Source organism: Heloderma suspectum, chromosome 6, assembly GCF_057233095.1.
Source record: "Heloderma suspectum isolate Gila_16-S chromosome 6, 16-S_ref, whole genome shotgun sequence".
NCBI lineage: Eukaryota > Metazoa > Chordata > Lepidosauria > Squamata > Helodermatidae > Heloderma > Heloderma suspectum.
In genome coordinates this window covers 10,027,737-10,040,132 of record NC_139463.1, presented here as the reverse complement: position 1 = coordinate 10,040,132, position 12,396 = coordinate 10,027,737, and the positions used below count along the sequence as shown (strand labels likewise).

General features: G+C 46.9%; 1 protein-coding gene across 1 annotated transcript in view; it reads right to left on the bottom strand.

Annotated features, from left to right (window-relative positions):
• SORL1 (sortilin related receptor 1) overlaps positions 1 to 12,396 on the bottom strand; it is a 126,047-nt gene that overhangs the window by 65,051 nt on the left and 48,600 nt on the right. The window contains 5 exon segments of the mRNA XM_084803601.1: positions 1,477 to 1,655; positions 3,237 to 3,325; positions 7,694 to 7,767; positions 9,048 to 9,165; positions 11,535 to 11,727. Of these exon segments, the coding sequence (XP_084659727.1) occupies positions 1,477 to 1,655; positions 3,237 to 3,325; positions 7,694 to 7,767; positions 9,048 to 9,165; positions 11,535 to 11,727 (653 nt within the window).

Below are 12,396 nucleotides of genomic sequence, written 5' to 3'. Positions count from 1 at the left end.
AACTCCACAAAAATAAATTATAAAACATCCTGTATGAGACAGAAGAAGGGAAGCCTCTTTCATGGGGGAGAAAACGTTCAGGAAATTGGAGGACAGCTTTTGGCAGAGCACTAACTCCATCTCATCCCTGGAGCTGGACACAACGCTACCCCCACCTGCACTGCGGTGGATGCAAACTGGGGGCCGGCCTGCCAAGACAGTTGATGCTGTTGCAGCATGAACACTCCCCCCACCCTAACAAAAAAACAGAGAAGTTGTGCTACAAGCCCTGCCAATGGGGAGCCCTACCTGGGAGAAACTGAAGAATTTCTCCTCCCTACGGAGAAATTTGGTGAAATTGTCTCCCAAATTTCTCTGCCCACAAGGTGAAGAATTTCAAGAGGCCATTTGTGCACACCTCTAGCCTCATGTGGCACAGAGTGGTAGGTGGCAGTATTGCAACCAAAACTCTCCCCATGACCTGAGTTCGATCCCAGCGGAAGCTGGGTCTCGGATAGCCAGCTCAGGTCAACTCAGCCCTCCATCCTTCCGAGGTCGGTAAAATGAGTACCCAGCTTGCTGGGGGAAAGGTAGTCACTCACGACTGGGGAAGGCACTGGCAAACCACCCCGCTATAGTCTGCCATGAAAACGCCAGTGAAAGCAGCATCCCTCTAGGGGTCAGTAATGACCCGGTGCTTGCACAGGAGGAACCTTTCCTTTTTCTTTCCTAGCACAGAACTGTTCTGAAATCAACCTCTCACATCTCCACCTAAAAGGATCAGAGCTAGGAAGCTGCTTTATCCTGAGTCAGACCATGGGACCATTTAGCCCAGTACTGTTGACACTGACTGGAAGCAACGTCTCTCCAGGGTTCAGGCAGTTTGTCCTGCCCTACCCAGAGATACCAGGGATCGAACTTGAGACTGTTTGCATCCAAAGCAGATGTTCTAGGTCTGAGAGAGCACCAGTGAGAACAGACAGGATCAGGCAAATGGCCTGACTCAGTATAATGCAGCTTTCTGTGTTTATATCCGAGCCCCTGGGTATACATCCAGTGCAGAATTAAATGAAGAGTCCTTCCCTCTCCCCAAGGAACCATGGACAAAATAGTTCTGTGAGGGAGGGATCTGTAATGCAGAAGCCTCAGTGCCCAAACGACAATTCCTTGAATTCTTTTGAGAGTTAACTATTTATTTATTATTACATTTATACCCCACATTTTTTTCCTCAAGGAGGAAAAGGAGGCTTACCCGGTCCTCTCCCTCTCCATTTTATCCTTACAACGACCCTGTGGGGTAGGTTAGGCTGAGACTCAGTGACTCAGTCCCAAAGTTGCCCAGTGAGCTTCGTGGCTGAGTGGGGACTAGAACCAGGGTCTCCCGAGTCCAACCACACTGGCTCTCAGTGACAGCTAACGTTTGTAATATTCAGGCTGCCATCTTACAAGGGGAGCACAAATGGACACAGCGGTCTGCTCATTCCCTCCCTCACTCACCAAGCACCTCGGTAGTGTTGATCTGCAGGATGAGCCAGCTATGCCCGTTCTCTTTGTATGATCCAAAGATGGTGAAGATGGTGCTTTTTTCTCCGGGCTCCGTTAGGAGGCCATAAACGAAGACTGGCTTCTCTGAGAAGGTGAACATCTTCCACGTCTCCCCTTCGTTTGTGCTATACCTAGACGGAAAGAGAGACAGCAGATCACAGTCGTTAAATGTAAGCCAACAGCTCTGTCCACCTCGCTTAAGCAGTACAGGGTAAAATCCAGCCCAAAGTGAAGCTTTTTTGAGTCCCACTGATCCCCGTGGCAGAGAGTTAAGCCTGTGCTTAACTCCAATTCAAAAGCAATAGAACTTCACTTTGTCTGGGCTTTGCCCCATGTTTATGGCTAGCAGCAGCCTGTTCCCACCCAAAGGTGGCATTCTGCAAAGCCTAAACAAAAAGAGGAGGAGTCTGGCAGATCTCCTTGGGGATGGCATTCCACAATCTCAGGGCCACCACTGAAAAGGCCCTGTCTCAGATATCTTTTAAATCACTTCCAAGAGCCACTGCTCCCATCAAAACCAGAGCTTCCAGCAGCTGCTTTACAGTTTAAAAAGTATGTGAGGAGATCTGATCATAGATCTCCTGTGTCTCACCCATTTTGGCCCTGAGCTTCTTCCTAGAGCAGACAAAACAGGATGTTGCTTTTGTTGTTGCTTTTTCCTATAAGCATTGCATTTCAGATCTGAACTAGAACTTAGAATGTGTTTGTTTGTTTGTTTGTTTATTTATTTATTACATTTATTAATCACCCATCTGGCTGGTCACCCAGCCACTCTGGGTGATTTACAATAATAAAAACAGTTTAAAACAATAAAATTCTACATTAAAAACATCATATTTCTAAAAATACCTTAACCCACCCCAAATGCCTGCCTGAACAACCATGTTTTTAATGCGTGGTGGAAGCTCATTAAAGAGGGGGCATGGTGGAGTTCCCTATGGAGGGAGTTCCCCAGAGTGGGGGCCACCACAGAGAAGGCCCTCTCCCTCGTCCTCACCACTCTAGCTGTCCTGGCTGATGGGACAGAGAGAAGGCCATCCGAAGCTGATCTTGTTGAGCGGCCTGTCTGGTATTTGCTTGGGAGCAACCTGATGCACAAATCTTTTGTACACACTGTAGTGAAATTCCAGATTCTCATAGAAAAGAAAGAAGGGCCCGCTGGACCAGACCAAGGGTCTATCTAGTTCAGTCTCCTGTTTTCCGCAGTGGTCAAACCAGATGCCTCTAAGAAGCCCACAAGCAGGTCACATGATGGCAAAAGCCCTCTCCTGCTGTTATTGCACAGCAACTGGCAGGCAAATTGTTCCTGATCCGGGGGGGGGGGGGGGCGTGTAGCCATCACGACCAGCAGCCACTGATGGCCTTCTCCTCCATGAATTTTTCTTATCACTTTTTACAGACATCCAACTTGGTGGCCATCACTACATCCTGCAGCAGTGAATTCCATCGGTTAACTATTCCTCACGGTACATTCTCATTCTCGTTCCCAACACCATAAGTGATGGTTCTGGGAATGTGGGGGGGGGGGATGTCAAACCATTTCTCAACCCCTTGAGTTCTCCATCTATAAAGATTCAGATTAACGCATCTCCACATTCCTTCCCACTGCCATTTGCTGAGGTGACCTTAAGCAAACCCAGTGGGGGATTCTTTACCTGCTACTTTACTGCTCTCTGCTGGCTCAGGTAGATTTATGAACATATTTCACTCACTTGAGCTGGTTTGTCTCTGTGCCCTGCGTTACTGCCATGAGGATCCCTCCATGGTCACCCCAAGCGTAATAATGGGGCCCAGACAGGACCTGATGAAAGAAGCAAACAGAGGCACATGATGGGAGCGTATCAGAGGAAGCGGTGTCTTCCCACCAAGGACCAGCAGCATGTTCGCAACAGCCTCTTAATGTTCCTCCTCTACGTACAAAGGATACCGATGCAAGAGAGATACTATGAAATAGGTTTCTGCTTTTCTTGGGCCTGCATTATGACATCCCACCAACCCATTTCATGCTAGTTCAACTGGGTGCTTAGAAACACCCACAGGAGCACAGAAGAGGCCGCATCTAGGGAGTCGGAGAAATCCACTGGAGGGTGGAGTTCAACAGGTTTTCCTACACTTGGCTCCCCATAATTTGTTTCAGTTCCTGCTGCAGCGCCCAACTCAATCTTCAGCAAGCCAGGCCAGTTCACAGATTTTCCAGGAATTTTGCACCGGGGGGGGGGGGAGGTTCTGCAAATTGTGCAAATTTCTGAGCAATTTCTGCAAATTGTCCATAATTTGCACAAATTCCTCAGAAATTTGTGCAAGTTGTGGATGCCCCCCCCCCCCCGCCCCCAAATGTACAAAGAAGTTCCCGGAGTTCAGGGGACAGCCCGCAGCATGGCTCAAAGATGCGAAGCAAATCGTACACATCACAGAACTCCATCGAGCGAAAAAAGAACCGGATTTCCCAGCGACGGACATTCCTACGAGCATCTATGACACAGAGATGGGCCGGGCAAACGAAGAGCAACTGGATGCCAAAAATGCAAAATGTTTAAAGCACATTGGTTCACACAGTAAATAAGTAACTGCCAGGTAATTCAGATTGAAAAGCTGCATTTCCAGCCCCTACACCATTCAAATTAAAAATGAAGCCCTGTTCAGATGTTACCCCAAACACTGTATGCCAGTGTGTGTGCAGGGGCATGGGGCTACATGTGCTTGTCTCAGTGCACACTGGGTCTGCCCCCTCAGTTCTGACCTTGCTTTATTAGGGTCCCTGATCACACAAAGAGTTCTACTCATATCCAGAATGTCCCTGCAGCCCTTACCGCTCAATGCGGCAAGGCTGGGGGTACTGAGAGGTCACTGCACACCGGGATGTAGCTAGTGCGGCCCCATGTCCCTACCCATGCATTGGCACACCCTGTTCGGGCTTTAAGTCCAGTGGTGTGATGGTCAATGTTGAAGCGCAGGAGCTCATCACGACCATCTCCACAGCCATGCCCTCAAGGAGAGTCCAAAAATTGCAGGCAGCTGTATTGATCTGTACCAACAAACCAGTGCTAGGAGTTTTCTTCTCCACCAGAAGAAGAGGTCTTTTGCAAAGTGAAGGTCTTTTGCAAAGCTAATGGACCTTCACTGCTCATCCAAGAGGAACCCACCCCCAAATACTTACATTACAACAGGGTACACTATATTGTTGCTAGGAAAATTAATTTCCCCGCAGCTACTGTGAGAATTGCAGCTAAGCTCAGAAGGAACAGGGGATTCTAGAGCAGGGGGCAGATGACATCAGCATCCCTGGCTAATAAAAAAGTGATGGCATGGCATCCCTGCAAGTCCTGGAACCACTACACCCTGAACAGGGCCTAAATGGTTCTTATTTTTCATGTCACATTAACCCTCTTTGTATATTTCAGATGAATGTGTTTGTGTAACAAAAGAAGCTATCATATTGATGGATACAGAAATAGACACACACACACATACGCCCAACATGCACACAGAGACTAGTATATTCACGTTGCATTTTAGAAATGTATATCCACATTCCTGGTCGCTACTGGAAATTTCTCAAGGCGATTCAAGTGGTCTGTGGGGATGATGGGACTGTGGCCTTTCCCTCCTTCTCGCCTGTTTTTTTTTTTTTTTTTTGCTTGCTTGCTCTGTGCTAGAGTCATTCCTCTATTACAAGTTGGCCCTCTGTGCCCCTAGTTTGGACTAGTAGATGTATGAAGGACCGGATTTTCTAGTGATTAAGGTGACTTGGGCTAAGTTTCAGCTTTCTGGGACATCTGGAAGCACCTTTACTTAATACATCTGTCACTCCCAAGCATTTTAATATATATGATACATTCTGCAAAACTCTCCGCCTGCCGCTGTTGCCCTCACACTGGCCTTAGTGCTGGCCAAACCAAACCCACACCACTCCCAGGGAGGAAAGGGAGGTGGCTCTGTTCACAGCATTTAAACACTTTGCAGATGTAAGAACGCAGCCCAGACTAATAACAGTCTGGAGAGGCCCACCGCAAACCCCACTGCAGGCTAGACCACCCAATCAGCCAGAAGCACTCGTAAAATTGGGGCCAAGCCCTGCTTGGATGGAAGATGGCCAAACTCCTCAGCTGCTCACAGACATCCCCTCCCCGCCCAAAATAAAGAAAAAAAAGAGGAGGATCCCACTGCACTTTGGCTATGTTTTTAAGGGCCAATAGCCAAATATAACATATGATACTTATACATACAAGTAAACCAACTTGCCCTCTTGTTCAAAGGCAGTGATTATGCAGAGAACCCCCTTCCGAAAGACAGGCACAGCATTCTCACCATTAAATTGAAAGGAGCTGTGCTTAATTTCTAAACTGAGAGGATCAGGGATGCAAACCTGCATGGAAGTCATGAACTCAAAACTAGGGACGTGCGAATCAACAAAGTGGAGCCCTCTGAATTTCTCCGAATTCCATCTCAAAGTTCGTTCTGACGCGAGGCCATATCAGATTGCGAGCTTTTTTTTTTTCTTTTCACATAAAAATGTATGCGCATTTTCATGCATATTTTTCCAAATGTACACATCAACTGTGCATATCTTTGAAATATACGGATTCTTCTCCCATTGATTCAAGAATTTTTTGCACTTTTTCAAATGTAACATGCTGTTGAATGCATTTTTGGGGTCCATGAATCGCATTGAAAGCTTGAAACGTACAGACTTCGATCCCAGATTGACCATGTTCCGCCTGGGAGATGCAGACTGAGTAAATCCTGATCAAAACAGAACTCAACTGAATTTCTTATACATCCCTACTCTAAACCCAGCTGCCTTCCTCCTCATCCAAGAGGTGTGCAAGTTGATTGCAGCTACACTTCAGGGACCAGGGAGGGCCGGTACTCTGCATAGGCTCAAGGAAACTCTTATGTACTTCTTGACATGTTTCCAAAGTCAACCGGTGGATTGTGGGATCTAAGCCTGGCTTAAATTAAATTTGGCAGTCAGACCACTAACTGAGAGGAGTTCCGAAATCCAGCTACTCCATGTTATCAGAAACCTTTTCCAGCTCTGTCATGATCAAACCTAAAAGGCTTCGCCAATGAGTGATTTCAAGGCACTGTGCTACCTCCTCTCCCCCACACCGCCCCAGTAAAAATTAATGCAGTAAGATGGAGCTAAAAATTCTCATCTGAGATCTTTCCACTTAAAATTGTGGGGGAGGGATGACAGGAGGTGCAAAACCGCTCACATTTCTTCACTGCTTGAAATGGGGGGAGATGAAAGGAGGTGCAAAACCACTCACCTGTCTTCACTGCTTTGGCTGCTGCTGCACTTCTGCCACGGCCACCAAAGTGTGTCAAGAGCTCAACGGGGGCTGATTGGTGGCAGCGATTAAGAGGAGAGCTTTCTTCTGGAGTCCACGTCCCCCTCCAAAATGATCTGTGAACAGCTGCACCAGGAAGCCCACCCTCCCATTTCATCCTGAAATATTGCCAAACTACTTTATGTATTTATTACATTTATGTCCCACTTTTTTCCTCTTTAAGGAACCCAAGGCAGTATTTCAACACAAATAGGGTGGTAAAATGGGAATGGAAGGATTTTGGCTTAATCCTAGCCCCAATAACAGTGGTTGACGGTTTGCATGTAACGACAACCCAGAGAATGGGATGAGTATGTGTTGTCATTGAATCATGGGTTGTTGTTGAATCATGAGTTGTTGTTATATGCAAACCCTGCACTATGGTTTAACTATGGGTTGTTAACCACAAACAACCTAGAGTTCACAACCCAGCAACAAACCATGGGTTCTCTTCCTGGATTTTTTGTAGTTAACAATCCATAGTTAAACCATAGTGCAGGAATGGCATGTTAGCGACAACCCACAATTCAACGACAACCCATACACAACCCACACTCAGCCCATACTCTGGGTTGTCATGTGCAAACCAGGCCGTTGTGTCTACTATACCAGAAAGAGGCAACGCATGGCCCACAAGCCAGATGCAGACCCAGATGTGAACACAGGTTAACTCCTCAGTGTTTTTCACTGTGGTCGCACAGGATGAGAATGGGCAGCACAAGGTTGGTGCAGCGTTGCCCACAGTGCACCTGGTTTTCTCATGGGCCGCCTTCTGCACTGCACCACGATCAGGCAAAGAGCCTGAGCAAATACTTGCAGAAAGCCACAAACCTTACCTCTTGCCATCTGACCCCAGCGCTGCTTGAAATGTACACATTCATTTTGCTCGCCATGTTCTTGCCCACAGAACCTGCAGAAAAAAAACACGCAGATCTTCAGGGTTTCTTTGTTTTTGTTTCAGTTTGCACTTCCTCAATGAGGTAATGATAACTACAGAATAGAGCAATATTTTACGAGTCTGATTGGTTTACTAGAACCAGCTCCTTTAAAAAAAACAAACCTGAAATCTATGCATATGCAAATTCTAAAGCCAGGTTACGATTAAGAAAAAACATGTAACTTTTTTTTTTTCATTTGCAGCTTTCCAAACCTTGCATATGTACAAGTTCTGACTGGGATGGGTCGCCGGGAGCACATTGCACCAGCACTCCCATGTCTGCATTGCTTCCCGTTGCCTTCTGAGCTCAATTCAAAGTGTTGGTGATGACCAATGAAGCTCAAAGTCAGGGATGTTGAACCTATTTCAGCTGGAGAGCTGAATGTAATTTCAGAGATGCTGTCAGGGGCCACATTCCAGTGGTGGCCATGGCTGAAGGCAAAAGAGGTGGGGCTAAAAAATACTAGCATATTTTAGCTTAAAGCTCTCACTGCCTGAAATTGAGCCTTAGGGGGGGCATTTCAACCTTATTTATTCATACTTCTGCATCCTGCCTTTCCTCCAAGGAGTCCAAGGTGGCATACATAATCTTCCTCCTCTCCAGTTTATGCTCACAACAACCCTGTGAGGTAGGTTAGACTGAGAGTCAGTGACTGGCCCAAAGTCACCCAGTGAGCTTCATGGCGGAGTGTGGATTTGAACCCAGATCTCCCCCAGTCCCAGTCCAACACTCTAACTACTACATCACACTGGCTGTCTTTTAGAATGGGGAGGGGAGGGGAGGGGAGGGGGGGGACGTGCAAACGCCAGGAAACCACCCATTGATTGGTGGTTGGGGGAAAGGGGGTGGAGCCAGAGGAAGGGAGAGGGGCCATCTGGGTGACCCAGCAGGCCAGACAACACCACTGCTCTAAACGGCTTGGGCCCAGCATACCTGAGAGACTGCCTCTCCCTCTCCCTCATCCCACGACCGTATCTTTAAAATGGACCAGGAATGTTTTTTCAAGCACCTCATCTCTATGCCAAACCAGGAAGAATGCAAAGGACAAAGTCTGTGGTCATCTATGGAGACTTTCCTGGAGATTCACCAAAACCTGATTCAAAGCAGCTTTCGGTGGCCAGGGAGAGGGTAAGATTAGGGCTTGATTGTTTTAATTGAGGTTTTACAATTAACATGCTTCTAACTACCCTGATTTTGGGCAGAGCTGGGGAGGCATGAGAGCTCTAATGCAAAGCAAAGACAGAAATTATACCTGTTGCGATGATCAGTCCTGGAGCAGATTCTTTGGACAGGATGGGCATTCTGCGCAGCTGGAAGTTGAGGAGCTGGCTCAGCCGCTGAGCCAGGTGAAGAGAGCAGCCCTGAGAAAGCTAGGAGAGTTGAACCATACAGGTGTCACATGCGTTGCCCCACAGACAAAACTGCATTTGCCCCTCCTGGGAACAGGCAATGAACTCACGTGCAGTACATGGGATGTACAGGTTTTGTTAAATCCATTCTGTCTGTTTCGGGGATTGTCAGGTGTCTTTCATTCTGTCGTTGGCTCACTGACAGAACTAACTTTTTTTTTATAGAGAAATTATTTCTACTTGTATAAGTGCGCATTAGCGCAAGTGTGCATTAGCGCAAGTGCGCATTAATGCAAGTGTGCGCTTGTGCTAGTGCACATTAGCACAAACATAAATTTGCACAAATTCTCCCCCCCCCCAAGTTAAACAAACAAACAAACCAGTCCACAAGTCTGGGGAAACTATGCAACTTGGAAAACGGTGTTCCGCTGCAGAATCCACAGGCTGATTTAATAGAAATCCACACACATTTGAATCTGTTGTGGATTTCTCCAACATCCCTATGAGGTACTGGGGGCCCTCAATCCAAAGGAATGCAGCAGAGGGCTGCGGTTAACTCCCCCTCCTATACATTTATGTGCACACTTTCAGTTTCACACAGAAAAGCTGCACGGCTAACACGATTCAGTTGCTGTTCATAACCCTTCCAAACATGGGAGGTAAAAACAGAACACAAACAAGAGTCCTAAGGCACCCTAAAGCAGCCTTTCCCAACCTGGTGCCCTCCAGATGTTTGGGGTTCCAGCTCCCATCAACTCCAGCCATCATGGACAACAGTCAGAAATGCTGGGAGTTGTAGTCCAAAGTATCTAGAAAGCACCAGGTTGGGAAAATCTACCTTAAAGATTAACAAATTTTGTGGCACAGCTATTTGGGGCCATTGTCTGTTTGTTTAATATATATCAATGCCTCTCAAAAAGGTTTTTAGGTACCTTACAAATAAAAGATAAAAATAAACATGGACAATCAATAATAACATCACGGAGAGACAAAAACGACTAAGATAGCGCAGCAGCAGATCAAAGCAGTCAGGGTAAAATCTAGTTTTAATACCATTATTAAAAAATCCTAAAATACAACTACAAAACCAGCAGTGAACTGAATTAAAATGCATGGTAATCTCTTAAACTGGTCCTAGGTCGATGATATAGACAAGTACATAGGCCAAGTTTTGCAGAGCTCCAGATGGCACAAGTAAATGTTTCCTTGGACTTTTGGGGTCAGGTGTGTAAAATGCTTCTTCCCATGTGTATATATGTTAGTTGACCTGTGAGTTGAACTGGTAAAGTGCATAACAACTGGCCACTGTGCACATTCACGGTACCTCATGGAGAACGCACACATAATTGGTCCATAAAGAAGGAACTGTGCACATTTCCCGGTCAATATGCATAATTTCCAACAGGCCTTGTGAATGGGCTTACTTCATCTGCATTTCATACATTCTATAGGCAATATGTTCATTCTCTGGTCAATATGCATACACTCCAAGAAGCATGCCCTTGGTTTCTACCTCTAATTCAGAGATGGTCAACTCACACATACAACCTTCTGTCTAATTTTATGCAGACCACGGCAATCCTGCCCTTCCACTCCTGATCAGCTGAGCAGCAGAGGGAATGGAGTGTGGCTGCAGCCTCCTTTTACCCGCTATTCCCTGCTAATCAACGGGTGGGGATCACGCAGGGGCAGGGAGGTTTAACCCTTCTCTCCTCCCCAAAATCCTGATGGAAATCGCCCCAGGTGCTGCTATTAAGCTTTGCAAAAAGTTAGTAATAGTACACAGGGGAGGCGGCAATATGCACACTCCCCAAGGCCTGTTGGACAGTATATTGACTGGGTGATGTGCATGTTTCCCTCTTCACGGGCAGATTATGTGCACGCTTTCCTTGAGGTGTGGTAACTGTGCACAATGGCCAGTTCTTATGAACATTAGCTGTTCAACCTGTATTGCCCCTAACATAGATACCCAACCAAGTCATTTCGTGCAGCTGACAAATTGGCCTCTGGCCCACAAACCTTTATGCCACAATGGACTTGTAAGTCTTTAAGGAGAAAAAAAAAAATAGAGTTCATAGTTGTGCTTGCTACAACAGACTGAGAAGGCTCTCCGCCTTGAATCCAGAGCATGAAATCTTTACTACGGGAGCAGCAAATGGATCCCACAGTCATTCAGTACACAGACTTCCACTGCACAGTGGGGGTGGGGGGAGCAAAGAAAGGCCCTAGAATGAAGGGTTACATGCCCCTAAGAGTCCCATACTGATCCAACATACACCACATATTGTTACAGCTTCAGCTGACCCTAACCCAGGGACAAGAATATGAATGACCAGTCCGAAAGCCCTTAAATAGGCAGGCAGATTTTCTTTATATTTCAGCATCATTACCTCACATTTTATCTTTTCGCCATAGCGAGTAGACTCTGGCGGCTGGAGAAATTCCCAAGTCCCACCTTTGTCGAAGGTGATGACAGACCGCATGTTCTCCTCGCTAAATGAGCCGTTGATCAAGGTGGCGATATAGACTCCAGGCACCCCCTCGACTCGGTGGAAGTCTGCAAAGGGCTCATTCGCAAAATATCTGCCCAAGAAGAAAGAAAAAACCATTGACCCATGCAGCTCAATTAGGTGGAATGCCTAATGGTGGCCAGATAATGAGAATGGAAACCAAAGGGTATACAGTCCAAGTGTCAGGGTGGACACTGAGCCCATAGAATCCCAGAGTAGTTCTGATTCGGAGGAAGAGCAGTCGCTCCTGGGAGAGGAGCACGCCCCTTTTTCCCAGGGCCCGCAGCTGACAGAGATTCCTCCCACCAACATTCCTAGATTAGAAAGCAGTCCAGGGAGCGACCCAGCACCGATAGCAGACTGGTTGGATGCGTGGCGCAGACGCAGAGAGCGGCGCCAAATGGAGAGCGCGGAAAGGAGGCGTAGCGCCTGGTTGGCACTCAAAGAACGGTTGCGCCCAGAGGATCCAAGGGAAAAGGGGAGGGATTCTCCCTAGTCCTTATATTCAGGGGTCTGCCAGTAATTGCCTTTCAAACGGGGACCAACTGTTCCAACTTAGGGCATAGGGATGCTGCTGCTCAGATCTAGTTGCTACCTGTAGAGTTATTAAGTTGTAAAAGAAGAATAAAGCTTTGAAAAGAATCCCTTTGTCTGTGTCTGGACTTGGCTACTGGATTAGACTGAGAGAGCCCTCCAAGGAGCCCTTGACACCAAGAGGGAGCTTTCTGCACTGTGAAAATGC